Source organism: Enhydra lutris, unplaced genomic scaffold, assembly GCF_002288905.1.
Source record: "Enhydra lutris kenyoni isolate GAN:26980312 unplaced genomic scaffold, ASM228890v2 scaffoldscaffold30, whole genome shotgun sequence".
Lineage (NCBI taxonomy): Eukaryota > Metazoa > Chordata > Mammalia > Carnivora > Mustelidae > Enhydra > Enhydra lutris.
In genome coordinates, this window is record NW_019154114.1 from 12,530,374 (window position 1) to 12,552,666 (window position 22,293).

The following is a 22,293-nucleotide window of genomic DNA, read 5'->3' on the forward strand; positions in this document are numbered from 1 at the left end:
TACTTTCTGCGTCTGAGAAGCCCTTCTTTCGCTTCTTTAGCAACAGAGCCCCATAGGCTGGCCAGACTGCGCTCAGCGCTCCGATTGGAAACGGGGACTGTCCGTCAATTATTTCACCCCATCGCTTTTTCAGGTGGATTAGGGAGGATGAAGTAGCCTCCATTTGGGGGGAGCGCGCCTATTGGTCGGATATTGGTAACTATCCTGACCTGCTGTGAAAGTCCTCGAGCCTTCGATTGGGCCCAGGGATATGTCAGTCAAGATGGGCGGGTGCAATCGCAATGCCGCGCACAGAATTGGTGGAGATACGGCGCAGCCCGCCTGGCTGCGGAACCGCAGGAGAGCCGGCTTCTCCTGATTGGGCCAAAAGGGAAGCCCTCCGGCTCCGGATTGGCTGAACGCGAGCCGCGCCCCCGTCACGCCGATAGCCTACTGTAAGGGAGGCTGCCCGGCTCGACTGTGTTAGCCTTCCGAGCCAGTGCGCTGAAAGGAGCTCTTAGGCGGCGCACCCGGTCTCCAGCCAGACCGACGTAAATCCGGGAGTGGAGCGCGTCATCTCAACGGTGAGGGGACACTAGCGTGCGGCGGGAGACCGGGTTGCTGCGCGGCGGAGAGCTAATAAAGCGCCGCAGCCGGAAGTGTCTTCAGAGCGGCGTCGTACCCGGAAGTGTGGCAAGAGGGCAGCCGCACCCGGAAGTGTGATGTTGCCGCTGCCTGGGAAGTGATGGTACCCGGCCAATTGGGATACGGGATTAAAACAGGTGTTTATGTCTCTTTATCTGCTGAAGCTCATTAGAACCTCCTTTTCGGGAAGTCTTGGAGGGTGCAAGTAGTTGGTCGTGTTTTTGCTTGTCTCATCCTGTTGAAACCCGAGGGGAAACAAGCACTAGGAATGTGTTCAAGGGGTCCAGGCTCAGTAGAGGCTTTTAAGAAGTTTCTTTTGCTGCCTGTCACCCTCAATTCCCTTACCCCACAGGGATGTGCAGATGGAGGCTGGAGGAGACACTACTGCCCCAGCCCCTGGGGACGCGGAGGACTTGGAGGACACTCGGTTCCCCAGTGAGGAGGATGGAGAGGTTCACGAGGCCCCGCCGGATCCTGGGGACGGGGACCTGGAGAAAACAGGTATGCCTTCCTCTCACCAGGGTCTTGGAAAGAATACCTAGAGGGTGTCATTGCTGGGGGAGGTCCGAGGGGGACCAGCGAGGAGTCTTTTGGGACTCAGGAAAGTAGTTTAGAGCATAGCAGGATTATTAGTAGGAGGCCATGGTGGACACACAATGTAGTTTAAGTCGTTGAGAAATGAAGTCAGTGGGTGTCAGAGTGATGTTCACTGGGGACTTGGTCTGAGTTCAGGCCTTTGAGGAATCAGAGGTCAGCAGGCGCCAACGAGGGGCATGGGGGATTTAGGATGTTAAGGTCAATGAATGACCAAAAGAAAGTCGATATGACCAAAGGGGAACTATTTAAAAGTCTGTGTCTTTTGAGGCTAGGGTGTTACTTAAGTCATTGAGGTGGGAAAGGGGATCAGTGGTGACAAATGCACATTCAGTGTTTACATCTTTGAGAAAGTCAGTGGTGAGTTGTTGGTGGCAGTCTTTAAGGAACCAGAAATTAGTAGATGTTAATGGTGATCATCCGTGAGGTAGCAATGGACATCGATGAGATTATCTGGAGAGTCGGACGACGGATAGGAGGGTATTTGAAGACCTAGGTCGGTGCGTAGAGGTACTCAGTGGAGACTCATTGGGAGTCATTGCGGAAGCAATGCACATGGACCGCTTCGGAATGAGTGGATGCTGGTGGCATCATCAGGAAGGATGCGTGGACGTCTCTGAGAATAAAGGGTGTGGGTGAGGGTTGTCTGAGAATTCGGGAATTATTGGCAAGTAATGGCAGCTCTTGAGAAGGTAACTGGGAGGAGGACATGGGGGATAAGCAAATGTCAATCAAAGAATGAGGAATATGAGGTTATCAGGATTTTATAGGAAAATTGTTGAAATAAGGGTTGTCAATGGAAGATCAGTGGACATTGACTGGAATGAATGGGGGGGTGTCAAGGGAATCAGGGGGCGGTCATGGGTTTTATTGCTGATTGTTAATGATGGTCATGAGGAGGGGAGATGGAGGTCATTATTATAGTCCTGTGTGTTAGTGTATGTTATGGGGATATTGTAAGGAGGGGAGTGGATTATCAATGAGAACAACAGGAGGTCAGGGAAGTCAGAGGATGTCACTGAAGTCCTGGATATTAGTGGAAATTAATAGTAGTCATTGGAGGAGATGGGAGAATGAAATAAAAAAGGGTCAGGTGAATCAGGAGAGGTTATTTGAGGTCTTGGATGTTAGTAGAGGTCAATGGTAGTCATGGTGGGGAGTGGAGTGCACATGGGGTAAAATAGATTGTGTGTCAGGGTAGTCACTGGAGGTCATTGAAGACCCAGGTATTAGTGATATTAGTGGAATAATTGGAATGTTAGTGAACCGCAGTGGGAGTAAATAGGGGGTTAGGGGAGGCTAAAAGATATGGGTGCTAGTGGACATTCATGGCAGTCATTGGGAGAATTAGTGGTTATCACCAAAAATATACATGGGTGACCAGAAGAGTCAATGAGGCCATTAGGGATCAGTGAACATTCATGACAATAAATAAGGTATTAGGGAGGGATGGGGCAGGGGAAGGATTTAAATGAGAGACTATGGAGATATTAGTGGGTATCATGGTGGCCAATGAGAGGTGAGTAGTCGATACTAGGAAAATATGTGAGGGGTCAACAATACATGGGGGATTGTTGAAGATGAAGTTATTAATAATGGTCATTCAGAAGCAATAGCATGCTTTGAAGTCTTGAAAGTGGCAGTTATTGGAAGGAGAATAAACAGTCTCTAGGGATATAGAGGGCTCAGTAATGACAGTGATTGGATTGTTGGGGCTTTAGGGGGATCGTGTGGAGGTCATTGAGGGGCTAAGGGGACACCTGGGGGTCTCTGTCAGCATCAGGGGTCAGTGGGGGGGCGCTGGTAGAGATTTGATAAGTCCTTGGGCACATGGGGTTAAGGGGAGTCCACAGCCAGATGACCCACCAGGAGTTCCCTTTCAGAATCCGAGATGAAGGATCAGCCATCCAGCCTGCTGTCACCACTGCCCCAAACAGAGGCCCCATCATGCAACTGTGGGCTTTGGGATCCTGCAGCCTCAGAGAATAGTCCCGTGGGTGGCGCCGAGAGGGGCTCTGGGGGCCAGGGCGGGGACCCCAGTGACGAGGACTGGCGCAGCAAGCGAAAGCACGTGTTTGTGCTGAGCGAGGCAGGCAAGCCCATCTACTCAAGGTATGGTAGCGTGGAGGCACTGTCGACGACCATGGGTGTGATGACGGCCCTCGTGTCCTTCGTGCAGAGTGCAGGAGATGCCATCCGCGCCATCTATGCTGGTGAGCAAAGGAGGAGGAGGTAGAGCAGGGGATGGTGACTGGGAAAATGGCTGACCGGCCAGCCGGCTGCCTGGGAAATTGTCCAGGCAGCCAGGGGCAAGTCCGGGTATGTGGGTGGCTGGCCAGGATCTGTCTGTTGTCTGTTTGGCCTGCTGGGTTCTGAGTGATTAACACACCTGGATCTGAGTCACTGGATACTTCCTGGTTTATCTGAAAGCGTGACTTTGGCGGCTCAGCTTTGTGGCTGAGTTGGGTGTCTCTAGGTTCCATGTCAGTCCTTGCTCTGTTGTCCCCTGACCCATGCTTTGTGTCTAACCTGATTCCTTGACTGTCCCATCATGTCTCTACAACTAATCCAGACTCCCCCAAGCTGTCCTTATCCCCGTCCCAGTGTGCCGCCGAGTGACCACGTGAGCTTGGGCTAGGAGTGCGTGTGTTCAGGGAAAGAGCGGCAGAGCCCTGCCTGACCCCGCCAGTCGCCGCTGACCCCTCTCTACCCCCTGACCCCCTTCCCTCCCCCAGAGGACCACAAGCTGGTGTTCCTACAGCAGGGCCCACTGCTGCTGGTGGCTGTGTCGAGGACTCCTCAGTCGGCAGCCCAGCTCCGCGGGGAGCTGCTGGCCGTGCACGCACAGATCGTGAGCACGCTGACCCGTGCAAGCGTGGCCCGCATCTTCGCGCGCAAGCAGAACTACGACCTCCGCCGCCTGCTGGCCGGTTCGGAGCGCACGCTAGACCGGCTTCTGGACAGTGTGGAGCGGGACCCCGGCGCCCTGCTGTTGGGCGCCGTGCGCTGTGTGCCTCTGGCCCGCCCACTGCGCGAAGCCCTGGGTGCGCTGCTGCGACGGTGCACGGCGCCCGGCCTGGCCCTCTCGGTGCTGGCCATCGGAGGTCGACTGGTGACGGCGGCCCAGGAGCGGACTGTGTTAGCCGAGTGCCGGCTGGACCCCGCCGACCTGCAGCTGCTGCTCGACTGGGTGGGGGCGCCGGCCTTCGCAGCGGGGGAGGCGTGGGCACCCGTGTGCCTGCCCCGCTTCAATCCGGATGGTTTCTTCTACGCCTACGTGGCGCGCCTGGACGCCATGCCCGTGTGCTTGCTGCTGCTTGGCACTGACCCTGAGGCCTTCCATGACATGGCCACCTGCCGGCGCCTGGTTGAAGAGGGCATGCACGCCCTTGGTGCCATGCGGGCCCTGGGGGAGGCTGCCAGCTTCTCCAATGACCCATCAGCCAGTGCTCCTGCCTACAGCGTGCAGGCTGTAGGGGCACCGGGCCTCCGGCACTTCCTCTATAAGCCACTGGATATCCCCGACCATCACCGCCAGCTGCCCCAGTTTACCAGGTAGGCCCTGACCCTGTGGGCAGTTGGCTGGGCAGGAAGGCCTGAGATCTGGCATCTCGTAGACAAGAGGTGGGAGAGAGCCAGGCATTCTCTAGAAGGATGGGATAGAATAGGTGTCTGCCACTGAGGGAGGCTCAGCCACCAACCTCAAGGAATCCCGTATTCTGATGAAGAAGAGGGCGCCGGTACTCAAGGAGGCCCCTCGGTAGCTGGACTTCCGACCACTGAGAAACCTCAAGTCTAATGGGGGCGGCCGGGCTCCCTCGTTTCATTGAACTCCCTAGACTGAGGGGAGATGGGCCTGCCAAGCAAGCCTCTGACTGACACCGGCCTCCCCTGCCTTCATCACTGCAGCCCTGAGCTGGAGGCCCCGTACAGCAGAGAGGAGGAGCGGCAGCGCCTGTCCGACCTGTACCACCGTCTGCACGCGCGCCTCCACAGCGCCTCCAGGCCCCTGCGTCTCATTTACCACGTGGCGGAGAGGGAGACACTGCTGGCCTGGGTGAGTCGGCTAGGGGCCCCGAGAGAGTTCGTTCCTGACTTCACGCCCCCTTTCCCTCCACTCTATCCCCTCTGACCATAACAGCCTCCATGAGGCACACCCTGCCTTGGCCCTCATCGCTCTTCCTACCATTACACACGTATCTTTGAAACCCACAAGGATTGCACAGTCTACAGCCCTCCTGTACCGCTCTTCTCTTCGTTGTTCCCCCATTAGCTACCAGTACAGCATCCTCAATTTGGAAGAGGTCCCATTAACAGCCATCAGTGTGCCTGTTGCTTTCCCAGTAACCCTGCCCGTATGTCTCTCTGCCAGTTCATTTTTCACTTTGGGAGTCCCCAGCACTCTTGAAGACCACAGGCTTGGTCCTAGGCCGTGCCTTCTACCTGGGGTGTCCTCCCCTGGGGGCTTCAGGGTTCCTCTTCTCACTTCCTGTGGGTCTGTTAAGGGTCAGCTGTTCAGGGAGTTTGGCCAAGGTGACCCCACTGGAAATGGCACCTTCCCTCAGGCTCTGCCAGCTGGCAGACATGTATTAAATCATTCATTGTAAGTTTATTGGGTATGAGGCATTGTTCTCACCTAAGGATTTTATTTTTAAGTTTTTTTAACTTTTATTTCTAAGAAATTTTAGACTTACAAGGAAGCTGCAAAATAGTACAAATAATTACTACAAATAGGTCCCTCACCTGGTTTCTCCAGATGTTAACCACAGGAGCTTTAAAAAAATCAGGAAATTAACATCAATACAACGTCCAATCCTCTGACTTCATTCAGATCTCACCGGTTGTCCCACTAATGTCCTTTAACTGGTCCAGAATCCAGCCCAGAATCATGTGTTGGTTTATCTATTGTTATCCCTTCAGTCTCATTTATTCTAGAATCCCTTCTCAGTCTTTCATTTCTTGTGTGTCCTGGATACTTTTTAAAAGAGTACCAGCTAGATAGTTTGTAGGATGTCCCTCAACTTGAGTTTTTCTATATTTTATCATGACTGAAATAAGGTCAGGCATTTTTGACAAGAATATCAGAAGAGTGAGTGATATGCCCTTCTTTGCCCCGGATCGGGAGATCCACAATGTCAGGTTTGTCCCACTGTTGATGTAACTTAGGTCACTTGGTTAAGGTGGTGTCTCCCAGATTTCTGCACTATGTAGTGTTTTCCCCCTTTACCCCTCATAATTATCTTGTGGGGATTATGTCAGGTTTCTGTTTTTCATCACACTTTCATTCACTAATTTTAATAGCCATTAATGATTCTTGTCTGCAATAATTACTACTCTGGTGTTTGCCATGTGATTTTTGAACTGTATCATCCATTCCACATTTATTATTTGACATTCTACTTCTATATGAAAGAACTCTTCCTCCCCCTACTTATTGGTTGAATTTTTAATTTTATATCAATATGGTCTCATGGATGTTTCTTTAAGTCAGTAAGCTAAAAGCCTTTTCTGTCATTGATTTTGGTGCTGAAACTATCTCAGTGTAGCCGGGGTGGGCCCTGTTTCTTTTTTAGATGTCTCCATCACTGTTTGAGCATTCCTGTTTTCTGGCACACGATGTTCCAGGCTCATCATGTACTTTCTCTGTGCCAGTCCTGGAATCAGCCATTTGTCCAAGGAGCCTGTGAACTTTTGGGGGAGGATGGCATTTCAAAACCAAGATATTGTAGGCCCAGGATTTTAAATTGGGTTGTTAGGGGATGACTCACTGAAGAGATGGAGAGGGAAAGGACCGTGCAAATGCTGTAAGGTGAGACAGAACCTGTATGTTTTAGGAATAGCAAGGAGAGGTTAGAGTGGCTGGAACAGAGTGAGCGAGGGGGAGAGCAGTGAGAGGTGATGCAGAAGTGACCTGGTCACTTGGGTCTCTCTGGTTGGTATAAGGATTAAATGGAATTAATCCTCCTATTATGCCCCGGCTACAAAGGATGAAAACAGTTACGTGGAGCTTAGAACAGAACCTTGTATACAACCGCTCAGTAAATGTTAAGCACTATTGCTGTTATACCTGGGTCCACAGGTGAGCAAACTGACATCCAGGGAGTATGTGTGTGCATGCACGCGCACGCGTACACACACACACACACACACAGACACAGAGCCAGCATTACCCAGCTGAAGCCACTAGATTCAGCTAATTCCTTCTGAATTCCTTCTGAATCTACTGAAAACTACTGAAAACCCCTGGCCCACAGTGACGTAGCACCAGGTGGGAACCCTCGCCCTGTGTGTTTTCCAAACAAGAGACAAGCCTGGGGCCCAGGTAGGGTAGACAGGACAGGGCATGGCCAGCTCTGGCCTAACTAACTCTGTCTCCTCTCAAACCTGCAGGTGACTTCCAAATTTGAACTCTATACCTGCCTCAGCCCACTGGTGACAAAGGCAGGTGCCATCTTGGTAGTGACCAAACTCCTGCGCTGGGTGAAGAAAGAGGAGGATCGACTCTTCATCCGTTACCCACCCAAGTACTCCACACCCCCGGCTGCCCCAGCTGCCTCTACAGACCAACCTTCCCATAATGGCTTGTTCACTGGACCCTGAGTGGCAGAGTTCTTAGATTGGGCCGTGCTGAGAAGCACCACCTTTGGCTTTTACCTTCTGCCTCCAGCCTGGAAATGGGGCAGGAGGACACAGGAAAGGCTGCTTCCCCAGCCTGGTGATGCTCCTCCAGCTCTAGGGACATACTTGGGCCCCTCTGCCCTGTTCTCCCTCTGCCCCACCTCTTCCACTTGGATGACATCCCTCTGTCAGGGGCTGTCTCCTCCAGTCCTGGGCACCACACCCTCTGTCCTGCAGCAGGAGTTGGCCTCCTGGTGGGCTGTGAGCCCTGAGTGTCCAGGGTTGGCCAGGGTCCCTTTGGGTGGTCCACAGGGACTCTGGAATTGGGAATGCATGGCCAGCCTTTATGAAAGGCTTTAAGAAAGAAACCGTACCTAAAAGACCTCAAATCAGTTTCAACAAGGACATTCCTTTGCCCTTCACCTACTTCATCTTCACCCAGTCAGAAGTGACCCCCGTCAATGTTGGCTGCTGGTGGTGGAGAAGGTGGCCTTCTGGGCAGAACACCTGACTGACTTCACACCTGGCTGAGATCCAGACGGTGTGCATGGGAGGCGCGCTCGGCTTCTGAGGCTCGTTGAACTCAGCCGTGAAGTGCAGAGAACCTCGCATCAGCTGTCACGCGAGGATCTGTGAACAACGAAAGGGTTCTCGAACTCTTGGGTACCACTGCACAGTTCACATATGTGTGTCTCGTACTTCCAACCTGCACACGTAGCAACCTAGAGAGGGAAAGGCCTCCCTAGAGTTCATGTGGGTGGGCACAGCACTCCCTTCTCAACCGACCAAGACCCGGTCACGCACTACGGTAGAGTTGGCGGACCTTGGGGTGTACGCATGCGCACTGTCGTTCAGGGGCTCGGGTCCGCGATTCAAAACCTCCGTGCTGCTCCGCCCGGGTCAACTGACAGGCCAACGCGCGCTGCACGCATGCGCGCTCACGTAGGTTTTAGGTGGGTTTTTTTTGTTTTGTTTTGTTTTTTTGACCAATCGTCATCCCAGGTGTACGCAAGCGCAAACCCCACGTTGGAAAATGGAAAACGGCAGGTTGGAGCCTTTGAAAATGAAGCCCCCCGAATTGGTAAAGGAGGCCGAGGAGGCTGAAGGTAGGAAGGGCGAGCCAGCCTCTCTGGGCGCGGCGGAAGGGAGAGAGCCCTGTCCCGTCACAATGACGAAATAGTAATAGCAGTACTAAAAAAAAAAAAGTAAAAATGTAAGCTTTTTATAAAAACAAAACCGTTCACCAAAGGGGAAAAAAATAACGTGCATCTTGTCATCATCTAGATTAACTCCGCTTTATTGGGCACATTGGTTTAAGTGTTTCGAAGGAACAGTCGACTAAATATTTCAATCCGTATCTCCGCAGACGAAACACGGAGACGGATGTCGTCTCAAAAGCCACTGGCTCCTGTCACACCGAGGAGAAGCACAGTAGTTCCCCAGTGTCATTTCACACCCAGCCCACATCCCATCTCTCACGGACTCGAGTCGAGGGGCCTCTCCCGTGCCGGGCATCGCTTTGGGGCCCTTGGTCAATAGTGACACCCCCACACCCCGGCGAGGGGCAGGGGGTGGCCCTAGAGATCATTAGAAAACGTAGTGTGGCCCGAAGGAGGTTTCCTTCTTCAGTGACCCACTGCTATGTCACTAACATTCTTTTTTTTTTTTTTTTTTTTTTTTTTTTGTAGACATTTTTGGAATGTACCAAAGTACAGCAAATAATGTGGTGAAGGCCCACTCCTGTCTCCACAGCTCTGACTTTCTGCCCTCTGATCTCTGTCCCCCTTCGTACACACTCTTTAAACCACTGGATCAATGTCATTTGGACTGCATCTTTCCAGATCTATCTATGCAGACGTCAACAATAATTACGATTGTTCACTTGTTTATTGTTACTTCTCTAGCACCTAAAACAATGCCCGCTTGGCAAGTAGTAGGTGCTTACTAATTTTTTTTTTTTTTTTAATTGTATGAACAGTAACAGGAAGAGCTCTCAGGTTAGGGCTAGGCATCAAGGGCCAGCTTTCAACAAAGGACATTCAGAAGGAAGACAGATGCAAATAGATCTCATATATTAAGCACTTGCTATAGCGCTTAAAATAGTAGCAATTGTGCTAAAATCTATTTTAGAATCCAGCTTTCAAATTAGTCAAAATTGGAGTCATAATTAACTTCACCAGCATTGGAGAAAATTGAAAAGCATGTAAATTAGCATTTCTAGCCCATTGAAAATGGATTTAAAAAGAGAGGGATAAATTAATATTGATTACTGTGTGGGGAAACAGGCTGTCTCTTGCCTCACTCAGAACTGACCAGTAAAGGCTTTGCTAGAAGCGGTTTGGCAGAATATTTTTAGCATCTAAAATGCTATTCCATCTCTTTAGTCACCATGCTTGGTAATCAGGAAATATACAGATGTGTGGCCCATGAAGGACCATCATAGTGTTGTTGATGGAAGGAGAACAAGGAGCAATCAGGGAAATGTCTAGATTTAGATATATCCACGCCTATTGTGGAATGACTGGGTGGTGGACCTTTTTTTAAGCAGTAGGAAAAAAATAAGATAATTAAAAATGAATTTTTAAAAGAGTAAGATCACGGGTTATTGACACAGAATCAGCTTCAAAGGTGATCATACTTTTATGAGAGAAAAGCGAGTTGGGATTTTTAAAAAAATTATAAAGAGGGGCAGTGTCAACTAGAGCCCTAGGTATGTTGCACAGTATCTGAAGGCTAAAGGCCTAACTGATGACTCTTAACCAGGGACTTAACATTTTTAGGGGTGTGCAGAGGTGGAGGCATTTTTGTGATTTTTTTTCTTTTATTTTTCTTTCAGGAATACATAGTGCTATATAATTTTAAAATAGAGAAGGGGAAATTTTGAATGGCGTCCGAGGATCATATTTTGATGTTGATCAGTATTAACATCCCAGTTTTGATGGTTATACTGTGGTTACCTGGTAGAGTCCCTTGCATATAAGAAATATACACTGGAATATTAAGGAATAATGGGCCATGATGCCAGCAATATATGGTACAGAAATGCTCACAAATGAGAAATCAATACAAAGGCAAATAGGAGCACTGTGGCCTTTTTCTACCACTTTTATGTACATCTGAAATTATTTCAAAATAAAATGTTAAAAGGGACTCATGCTGTACAGGCTGTTTTGTAATCTGGATTTCTCAGAAACTTTTTATCAAGATGTTAGTTGGGTTATTTAAGAGATTTATGGATCACTCATAATCACTTGTACTAGAAAGAAAGTGGAGAGGAAAAGTGAAGATGGAGCTTTTGCAGAAATGGTTACAAAAGCCAGCTGTAAAAGACAGGGGGACAATCGAGAAATCACATTGATTACTGGATGGTATTACATGAGGACTGTTAATCTTGTCAGTGTGATGACAGGATTGGAGTTATCTAAAAATGGCCTCAGGTAGTTGAGATTCTTAGTGAAGTATCTGGGGATGAAATGTAATAAAACATACAGCTTGCCTGAAAATACTTCAGCACAGAAAAAACAGCTGAAGCCAATATGGATGAAAGTAATAGTTATCAGATCTTAGCAATGCATAAATAATCACAGTTCATCATGGTGTCCTCTCTATTTTCATGGATGTTTAGAAATTTTCATTTGAAATCCTACAAAGAAAACAATGACGAATACTTCTCCCTGTTAATAAAATAGCTTTAATTTTTTTGTTTCATTTCCAAATATGTTTTTAAAAGATTTTCTTTATTTGACAGAGAGCAGCAGCGGGAGTGGTAGCCATAGGCAGAGGGAGAAGCAGGCTCCCCACTGATCAAGGAGCCTGATGTGGGACTTGATCCCGGGACCCTGGGCTCTTGACCTGAGCCGAAGGCAGACACTTAAGTGACAGCCACCCAGGTGTCCCTTATTCCCAATATTAAGAGTATTGTAAAAATTAAAAGTCTCAAGAAGAGGCATATCCATTATTATTGATTATATCAGAGAAAGGCAGTAAGATTTAGAGCCAAGGAGAGAAGGGGAAGTTTCGTTTTTAACTTCACATATTTTGTAGTGTGTGAATGTTTTGGGGGTAAGAAAGTAAAAAAGCAATACATGAAATACATTTTCCTAAAAGATCTGAGGGTGTTCACCAAACCGTTGGAGGCAGTTACCTCTAGGAAGGGGAGTGACTCATTGAAGGTGTTGTTCCTGAGAGGAAGCTGTTACTTTTTTGTCCTTGTTTTTCTACAGTTGTTTATTAAATAGTCAAAAGTTCAAATGCAAAGTTAAATTAACGCATAGTAATTTGTAAATGATTTGAGACAAGACATGCAAAGAAAGCAAACATACCAGCAAACATTTTAACAAAACCCAATAAGCTCAGGTTAAAAACCCCTGATTTATAACATGATTTGTTTTTAAAGATTGATTTATTTATTTGAGAGGGAGTGAGAGAGTGGGTGGGGGCAAGGGAAGAGGAAGAGGGAGAGAAAGTCTCAGTCAGGTTCTGCACTGAGTGTGAAACCTGACATGGGGCTCAATGTCATGCCCCTGAGATCATGACCCAGGCAGAAACCAAGAGACGGACACCTAACTGACCGCACCACCGAGGCTCCCTCCAACATGATTTTTCATGGCTAAAAAAGATTTCATCCTATGAACATGCCATATTTAACTAAAATATCTTTAGATTGCTTCTGTTTGTAAGATTAGAAATAAGGAACAACTTGCCCACCATCATTTATTCCCTGGAGATAGATTCCTCCTAGATAGGGAATTTCTGATGTAGAGGATTTGAGTAATTTTTTTGATATTTACTACCAAAAGTGTTGAAATGTAATACTGGTTCTGCCTATCAGATTGGCAAAAAATTAAGAAGTTGGAAAATGTACTTGGCTGCTAAGAGTACGGGGAAGGAAACTTTTATGGGCCTGCTTGAAATACGGGGAGAGCAATTTCATAAAACCAGTCAAATTTAGTAGTACACATGCTCTCTGATCCATCAGGTAGCCTAGTAGGAATTTATCCAGTAAATATATTCATATATATGCACAAAAAGTATGCATGGGGATGTTTTTCTGGTTGAATACACGATTCAGTTTTGTCCCTCCCCAAAATTTATGTCTATCAGTACCTTAAAATGTGGCCTTAATTGGAAATAGGGTCTCTGTAGGTATAACTAGTTAAGATAAAGTCATTCTGGGGCGCCTGGGTGGCTCAGTGGGTTGACCTCTATTTTCGGCTAGGGTCATGATCTCAGGGTCCTGGGATCGAGCCCCACATCAGGAACTCTGCTTGGCGGGGAGCCTACTTCCCCCTCTTTCTCTGCCTGCCTCTCTGCCTACTTGTGATCTCTGTCTGTCAAATAAATAAATAAATTCTTAAAAAAAAAAAAAAAAGATAAAGTCGTTCTGGATTAGGATGGGCCCTAATCCAATGACTGGTATCCTTATAAGAAGAGGGAAACTTGCACATACAGAAATTCACAGAATGCCAGGTGAAGACACACACAGAGGAAGACATTTTTTGTGGTACTTTCTTATGGCAGCCCAAGAGAAACTAATACAGATGGTCACTGTGGCCTTGTTTGTAACAGCAAAAGAAGGGAAGCAGCCTGAGTATCTATCAGTAGGGGACTTCTCTTAAATTATTGTCTGCCCGTTCAGTGGACTACTATGAAGCCACTAAAAAGAATAAAAACATCACCAGTATACACTGTCAGATGAAATATACAAGATGTAGGCACCATGTGTGACACACCACCACTTAAAAAGCAAGAGTGGACTTGTGCTTGTATGTGAATTGAATTATCTCCAACTAGACAACAAACAGCTTATAACATCAGTGATCTCTGTGAAGGGGAAGTGAGGAACTTAGGGTCTGAGGAGGAGGGACTTTGCACTGTACGTGTCTGTGAGTAAGCATCTTTTCCTTTACCTTGGGACTCTCATATGCGTTGTAGAGCTGCCTTTCATTTTCTCTGCACCGTGTTCCTTGGAGAGGAGTGGGTCACTGGACCTTGAGCTTTTATCATTGATTTCAAGAGTTTACGATGTTAACATTTTTCCTGTGGGGCTTTTGTTGGTTATAATTTTAAAAGTAATACAGACTCACATTAAATACACATAGGTGTGTATATGGTTAAAAAGGATCTTTGAATCAGGATCCAAATAAGGTATTTTCCTACAACTGAATCATATATATATATATATACATATATATATATATATGCCAAGTCTCTTTTAATCAAGTCTCTTTTTTTTTCTTTGCAATTTATTTCTTGAAGAAACCAAATTGCCCTGTGGCATTTTCCAGCATCTGTTTCCCTCTGGGGTCATTTAATATGTTTCTCTGCCCCTTTCATTTCTTCTGGTTGATATTCAGGTATAGAAGCCTGGTAAGTTTCCTGGGCTGGTTTGGTTTCGTTTTTGGCAAGAATCCTTCATAAGTGGTGTGTTCTGCCATGAGGAGGCTCACAATATCTGGTTGTTCTTTTTTTAATGTTAGCAATAACCATTCCTTACACCCATCAGTTCTTTAGGAATTTGCAAATTGTGACCTATAATGATTTTTTAAAAATCCATATGCAGTCTTCCTGCCCTGCTGCATCGGGTGGAACTGCATACTGATTTTAAACAGCAGCAGCAAAAGCGCATCCCCTTCTCCCACCCTGAGTTTCATTTCATTAAGGGGATGCCTGTGGTGTCCTTTGACCTTTTAGGGGAAGCTGACCCTCAGGAGTCCTGATTCATCCAGCACACATCAGAAAGCTCATGGGGCAGGGGACAGGGTCTTGCAGGAGCTCTGGCTGGAAACCTGCCCGCCCCCAAAGTCTGTCCTCAGTTCCAGCTCAGGGTTTCTGCGGAACTCCCGGCGTCTTCCTTCCTTCCTTCCCAGATAGGCCTGGACCTTTCCGCCACCCTGTAATTCTGGTTTTCATCTCCACAGAGCAGACCAAGTCTTTGACGATGACTGAAGACCTGCTGGCATTGGTGAAAAGGCTGCAGAAAGGTCATGTGTCTCCTTGTGTCTGAGGCTCAGCCTGGGGTTTTGAGGCAGGCGGATGTGATTCAAAATTAGCCCCCTCAGCTCAACAACCCTGGGAAGTTATCCCACCGCGCGTTTTCCCCCTTATACAATTTAATTCTTTGCACCTAAAGTACAGCTTGAAAATTTAAGAAGTATAAGGGAATGGAAAACCCTCCTCTCTTACACACACACACACACACCAGCCATCCATGTCCCTGACTCAAGGGCTAGCAGCAACTATTTTAAAAATTCTTAGGTATTCTTCCAGAGATTAAAAAAAAAATACATTCCTGGGTGTGTACTCTTTGTCCTCCCTTTTTACACACAAATGGCAAATGGCCATGCAAATGGCTGCACTTTGCGTCCCTCGGTGAGGGGGCCTAGGAGCCAGCCTGCATGGGGGCTGGGGCACAGTGCTGGGTAGGTTAGAGGTTTGACCCCCAGACCAGGCCATCTGCAACTAAAATACTATGACCCATTGGTCTGTTTGGTCTGTTCCAAAGAAAAGAGAACCTCTCCTTCCTCCAGCCTGGCACGCCCCTGCCCGCCATGGCCACCTGCATTGGAGCTGCTGTCTAGGCTAACATTATGTAGAGAAATTACAGGACTAGAAATGCAGAGTTACCATAACTGTCTCCAGTAAAATGAGGCCCCTCAGGAATGTGTTAAGTCATAATCAGCACCTTGGAGATCATTCACTCTCCTAGAAGTCTCAGGAGATGGGAGTTGGTGGTCTCAGAAAATCAAGGGCTTGAGTTTATTAACTCCAGAACTCCAGAGTGTCGGGGGTGGGTAGTGAGACCCAGCAAGGGTTGGGAAGCTTTTGCCCCAACTCCATGCTGCTGACCTTGAAGCCAAAAAGGGATGAGGAGGAAGACTTCTCCATACAGAGCCCTGAAATTGGGACTGTAGGAAGTTAGAGATAGTTCTCTAAAGAGAGCATGATCTCTCTGTCACTGGAAAATGTTAAAGCTGCCACCCACAAGAAAGCAGCATTTTCGCCATTTCTCAGAGGAGGCCAGTACCAGAATCAGATGAGAAGTGACTGCTAAGCTTTTAACAGGGTAGGGCAGGTGGGAGATCTCCACTCACTCCCAGCACACTCAAAATTACTTCTAGAATCCTCCACCGTGTCCCAGGAGCCCTGTGTGATCTGCCAACTCCACTTTCCCCCAACTGGCCTCCCGGTACTTTCGACTTACTCACTAGACTCACATCGGCCACACCAGTCCCTTGGCCATTACCTTAGGCATGTGATCCCGAGGTAATGGCTCACTCCCACTGCTGGGGCTCACTTCCTCTGCTCGAGCTTTGCACTGGTCCCTCCGCCTGGCGTGGTTCCCCTCCCTCATATTCCCCAGCCCGCAGAATTGCAGGGCTCCCATTCCTCACTTCAGGGGGGCCCTTCCATATCAAGAAGCACCTTCTACCCTCTCACCCTCCGACCCCTTGCCTCACTTTATTTCCGGCTGCAGCAGTCACTGCCACCCACACTGACCGCTCAGGTCCTTGTTCGGTGTCCGTCGGGCCCATGCAGAATGCAAACCCTGCAAGGCCCTCTTACAGAGCCCAGCCAAAGCGGGCACTCGATAAATGCGTTTGATTGCTAGTATCAGAGACGCTGTACCAACACCCACCCATCTCTTTCTGCCTTAGACAGCCAGGCATCTGCCCTCTCCGGCTCAGTCTTTCTCTCACTCTGCAGAGGGAAGCCTGGAGCCACAGATTGAAGACCTGATTAACCGGATTAATGAGCTTCAGCAAGGTAAACCCCAGGACCTAGCCTTCCTAGCTAGCCAGAAAGAACCTGAACTTTGAGTGCCTCCACTTCCTCATCTATAAAATCCAGACACCTCTGGGGTGTTGAAAGATGAGTGTGCAGCGTCAGAGTGTGCAAGAGAATAGCAGGGTTAGAGGCTGGCACTCACACAGTGTCCTCTTCTTTGGCCCAGCAAAGAAGAAATCCAGTGAGGAACTGGGAGAAGCCCAAGCTCTCTGGGAGACCCTGCATAGGGAACTGGACTCCTGTAAGTAGGCCCAAAAGAGGGACCCATAGATCTTCTCAGCACTGCCGATGTTCTCCGCACACCTCAGGGTCTTCGCATGGGCTGTTCCCTCCACCTGCAGTGCTCTTATCTGTGTAACACCGATTGCCTTTTGCTATCTCACCTTTCTGCTCTCAGCCCAAACTTCATTCTAACAGATCTACCCCTTCTAGATATGGACTACCACCATCCCTCGGTCACTCCCACTCCCCTGCTTTATTTGTTTCTTCAAGCCTTTATCTCCCCTTGACATAGTGCATTTCTTTCTGGTCATCTCTCCCATGGGTACAAACCCTGTGCATTCTGCGGGGTCTTCACTCCTCTGGCACTTACAGAGAATGTGGACACTGACGGGGAGAAACTGGATCAGGACGGTCCCCAGTGGGAGATGGGTGCGGGTGGCAAGGAGACACCTCCCCTGCTGTGGGATATCTTCTGTAACTTGGACATGCCTTTGCATGAAGTTGCAATGGGGACAGGGGAGGTGGCCTCTGGGGGCTCATAGTGTCACTGTGTTTTCCAGTGAATGGAGAGAAAGTGCACCTAGAGGAGGTCTTGAGCAAGAAGCAAGGTATTTATCAGCTGCCCTGTCTTCATTGTTCTACCGCATTCGACCCACAAAACCCCACAATTCCCGGAAGTCAGAGGAATCCCACTGATACCTGAATCAGGGTGCTTCCCTCTCTGCTCAGACCTTTCCCTTACCTGCCACTTGACTCAAAGCAGACACTAAAGGCCTCCGAGTGCCCTCCAATGTGTGACATGATGTGGGACCCATTACCTCCCCCGAATCCTGACTCCCCAAGAGGTCACACAGGGCTCCCTTGCTTCCTCTCCCCACAGAGGCACTGAGGATCCTCCAGCTGCACTGCCAAAGGAGGGAATGTGGAGCTCAGAAGTAAGAGGTCCTGCTCAACTCTCCCCCGCCTTATTCCCCAACCTGAGGGAGGAAGGAGCCAGAGCTAGGGAAAATATACCTTGGACACACACTCCTCATTTTTCCTTTCTGTAGAATAGAATAGCTAGACAAGAGACTTCCCTGCTGATCTTTGCTATCAGACAGTGTTGTTGAGATTAACTCACTCGTTGGATCATTCATTGCTCGTTTCTTTATTAAATAAATCTCACCCACTGGTGTTATTCTAATTCTTCTTCCATTGGCTGTCCAGCTCTTCCACCATCCATTCGTTTATTTATTTGCCCACTTAGGCCTCCAGTCATCCCCTTACTCACCTGTCCACCCACTCACCCGTTCATCCATTCATCCGCACATCTGTGAAATCCTTTTCCAGCCAGCCAGACAGCCATTATGTCTCAAGCTTTCCATCCAATCATCCGGGCAATCCTCTCTCCATCTTTCCAATCACCCATTCATCTAGCTGTTCATTTCTTCACCCTACCATACACCCAGACATCTATCAATCCTTCTAGCAACCTTTCCTTTATTTCTCTGTCCAGCTATCATCCCTCCACTCATCATTTCTCCAGCCAGCTCTCACCTCGTCAGCCATTCACCCATCCAGTTACTGTCCGTCCAACCATCTCTCCAACCTTGGAATCTTTACCTAACAGGTTCTTTTGACCAGAAGTCTCACACCCTGATGTACCATGATTTTAATTCTGTGGGAAAACCTGATGATAAAGCTCAACGACACCACACTGCTAACACTGTGTGATGAGCAGTTTATGTTCATTTTTCTACCTGATCCTTGCAATGACAATTATAGCAGTTAAGGGTGACTGTCAGCCTTCCACCACTATTGCCATTTTACATATAAGGAAATAGACCCAGACTGGTTAAGTAATTTGTCCAGGGTCACGGTTAAATAGCATATCTAGGCCTCAAGCTGGGACTTTAAATTCTATTAAGCTACACTACTAAACCCCTCAAGGAAGTGTCTTGGGAAGGCACACTTTGATGAGGGACAGGATGGACAGGATGATCATCTCAATGAGGTCCATAAAGGTGCACGTTCTGTCACGGAAGAAAGGAGAATGATGAAGGTTGTGAACAGACCACTGCCGTCCCCCAGTCCTGCTGAATGAAGTGGGAGCTTATTCAGAGAATATGACTAAGAGTTGTCTTTCTCCTTCCAGGAAGACCACATTGCAGGAGTTCACAGAGCAAATTTCAATCCCTAACTCTCAGGTCACAGAGAACTGCACAAAGAAGAAGCTGGGGTAACTACTGAGGGTAACCTTGGGTCTACGGCCCAGTGTGCTGCTGGTTTGGCATGGCGGTGGGACTTGCATCAGGGAGTTTGTTGGAAGAGGAGCTGTGGGAACCAAGGCTTGGAGGAGAAGGCCCATAAAAGGGCTCCTAGTAGAGGGAGCACTGGGCAAAGATCCAAAAGCCATCCAGAGGAATACCCAGACTGGACCAGACCGGATGTCAGTCCTAGCATGTATTCTCTCATTTCTGGGTGTTGGCCCCTAGGTTACACGTTGAAGAACAGCTGGAGACTGTGATGGGCCAGCACAAGGACCTCTGGGAATTCCACGTGAGCCATCATTGCCTCCAACCACAGCCCCTCCTCTCCTGGTTTCACTGTCTCCACTGATTGGCTCAGTGTCTACCCACTGCTCACCCCAACTCCGTGAGATAGTTTTTGACTCCTTTCCTCCTCTTACCCACCTACTCAGCCCTTCAGCTTTTGCCTTAAATTTAGCCTCCTCTTACCATTGCCCCATTGCCACAGCCAGCATCTGCCACCCAGCCTGCTTCCTCCCTGCTTACCTAGAGTTTGCTCCCCTTGCAGTGGCAAATACGAACCCTGAAAAGGCCATGGTCCGATCATTCCTTCATTGAACGAATGAAGGATGTGCCCAGCAACATTCCAGGAAGGAGGAGACAGTGGGGAGCCAAAGGGGCCAAGTATTTGCTTGTCCCCAGTACAGTTGGGAGCAGGTGGAGGCATACTCAGACTCTACACAAATAATTAGCTAGATCATGTAATGTCAGTGGGGAAGGCCTCTCTGGGCAGGTGACATCTGAACGCAGACATAAAGGGAGAAAAACACGCAGCTATTTTGGTGCAAATGGTCCTGGAAGAAGGAACGGCCAATGCAAAGGCCTTGAGGCTGAAGCGTGCCCGGGGTATTTGAAGAAGAGCATGGGGAGGCGGGTGGAAGGAAGACGGGGGTAGTGAGAAGAGATGAAATTTGAGTGAGAGGTATACGGGGACATGGGGAGCTTTTGGAGAGGAAATTCGTCCCCACCACCACCAGGCCACAGCTGGAACTGCACATCGAATTAACAGTTGAATGAATGAATGACATAATACGAGTAAGGGCTTGCCCAGGGGGCTGAGAGGACAAACGGACGGATAGGTCTCCCTTCTCGCAGGTGTTGAAGCAGCGACTGGCCTGGGAGATAAGCGCCCTGCAGAGCAGCAAGGAGCAGTTGCTCACTGAAGGTGGGACCCCCATGCAGGGTTGGGGCCGAGGGGGCGGGGCCAAGCCCGTTAGAGCTCCAGGCCCCGCCCATGACGCCCCCGCCCACTCGCAGAGAAACTGGCGCGGGCCAAGCTAGAGGAGGTGGAGCTGCAGCTGAGTTCGCCACCCGAGGTCGGGGACGCCCGGGCGGTGAACGATGGGTGAGTGGGCCAGAGAGCATGGGGCGAAAGGGAAGGAGCAAGGAGGGGGGCGAGGGCAATGAGCCGACTTTCCCCCGGCACCGCCTCCAGCCGCCCCCCTTGAAGGCCTGGCACTGGAGTGGGTCGGTGGGGCCTCTGGGGTGCGGCGCCCCTTGTACCCCAGCCGCTCGCGCCCCGGCCGCTTGGCGTCCGAGGTCTCTGTCGGGATCTTGGTGCCTTCCTTCCCGCGCCGCTCCACTCTCGTTCTCTTCTTCCTCTCCACGCCCCCTGCTCTCCAGGCTGAGGGCGGAGCTGGAGAAATTCGGGGGCCAGGGTTCTGCCCAAATTCATTGCACGCCAAAGGACGGGGCCTCCAAAAGAGAGGTAGGGAGCTCGGCGATGCGGCGAGGGGGCAGAGATGGGGGGCGGGGGTGCCCTCGGAGTCTCTTGGAGAAAGCGTCAGTGGGGAGCAGGGCGCCCCGGCGGGGGGACGTGACCGGTGGGGTAAAGGCAGCCGCCGGCCCGCGTGCGCGGACGCCAGCGCCCTCGGGAGCCGGGGTCTGCAGCCTGACTTGCGGCTCCCGCAGGCCGGCCCCGAGCGCTCCGGCGCCCTCAGCGAGGACCTGGAGCCGCCCCCAGAGCAATAGGACGCTCCCGAAGCTCCTCACCCCTTCCCGCTTCCCGGCGGGCCGAGAAATAAAGGCGAGGATTTCGGACCTTCCTCCACCTCCTGCCTGAGTCTGTATTCCCGGGTCTTCGGGGTGGAGGGCAAGGCCCTTGCGCACTGCAGGCCGGGGGCGTGTCCAGGCACTCTGGGCGGGGCTTCTTCCGGGCTCCGCCCACCAACCGCGTGGAGGACTCTGGAAGCTCCGTGAACGTTCCTGAGCATCAGGAAGGACTCGTGGGTGGGTGTGTTAGGATAGGGAGTCCACCACCCCTCAGTTAGAGAGCACTCTCGATAATGCAAGTCACCCAGCGAGGTTTATTTCCAGCTAGCTGGGGTCCGAGTATCTGCCCCATGCAGCCGGTTTCTGCAAGGACCCCTGGTGGCTGGAAATAAACCTCGCTGTGTGACTTGACTTCATTATCGAGAGTGTCCTCTGTCTAATTGAGGGGTGGTGGACTCCGTATCCTAACATTTGGAGGTTCCACCAAGATTTAAGACCCTCCTCAGAGAGACAGACAACTCCCCGATACCGAGGTTTAACTAAAGGAACCGCGGAAGGAGGATTGGCCACCTCCGTCTGGAGAACTCAAAGTTCTCGCCTGGAGGGACTCAAGGTCCCTATCTGGATCTGGTAGAGAATTCTCATCTGGGTGGGCGAAAGGGTTGCGGCCTTGAAGGCTCCATTTCTGGAAGTCGCGGGAGACATCCCGGACGAAAGGGTGCCAGAACGACGTCCACAGTGGACACCGTTTGGATGGCCAGGTAAGGATCCTGAGTGTTGTGTGAGTGGGACGGCGCCTGTGGATGTGGTGTGGCTGACCGGCCGGTGGGTGTTAGAAAGCTCGTTTCGAATTTGTGTGTTTGCTGGCTTTGTGTCTCTTGTCTTTTCCTGGCTTCTTTTTGTAATAATAATGGGACAGGCTCAGGTAACGCCTAAGACCCTGCTCCTGAACAACTTCCCTGAGATCCTTGCCAAGGCTCACAATCATGGCGTGGAAGTAAAAAAAGGTAAGTTTGATACCCTCTGCTCTGCAGAATGGCCTTCTTTTAAGGTGGGCTGGCCACCCAAGGAGACCTTTTCTCTGGTCGTTATTAAGAAAGTCCGAGATGTGATCAACCGGCCTGGACTACAGGGCCACCTGGACCAGTATCCCTATATTTTAATGTGG

At 49.7% G+C, this 22,293-nt stretch overlaps 2 protein-coding genes across 5 annotated transcripts; both read left to right on the forward strand.

Moving 5' to 3' along the window:
• Positions 1–365: 365 nt before the first annotated feature.
• On the forward strand, positions 366–9,486 carry LOC111152964 (MON1 homolog B, secretory trafficking associated). Of its 4 annotated transcripts, none has more exons than XM_022511725.1 (6): positions 366–761; positions 977–1,125; positions 3,102–3,431; positions 3,954–4,773; positions 5,128–5,275; positions 7,609–9,486. In XM_022511725.1, exons 2-6 carry the CDS (start codon positions 987–989, stop codon positions 7,816–7,818), a joined length of 1,647 nt encoding a protein of 548 aa, XP_022367433.1. In that variant the 5' UTR covers positions 366–761; positions 977–986; the 3' UTR covers positions 7,819–9,486. The 4 variants fall into 4 exon arrangements, with proteins under 4 accessions (XP_022367433.1, XP_022367434.1, XP_022367436.1 ...); XM_022511726.1 differs by having other exon boundaries at positions 475–563; XM_022511728.1 differs by lacking the exons at positions 977–1,125; positions 3,102–3,431 and having other exon boundaries at positions 604–761.
• On the forward strand, positions 8,870–21,104 carry LOC111153072 (synaptonemal complex central element protein 1 like). The gene is made up of 12 exons (XM_022511868.1): positions 8,870–8,942; positions 14,757–14,819; positions 16,543–16,602; positions 16,790–16,864; positions 17,406–17,453; positions 17,726–17,780; positions 18,980–19,063; positions 19,320–19,383; positions 20,229–20,298; positions 20,391–20,478; positions 20,757–20,841; positions 21,045–21,104. Exons 1-12 carry the CDS (start codon positions 8,870–8,872, stop codon positions 21,102–21,104), a joined length of 825 nt encoding a protein of 274 aa, XP_022367576.1.
• Positions 21,105–22,293: the final 1,189 nt, after the last annotated feature.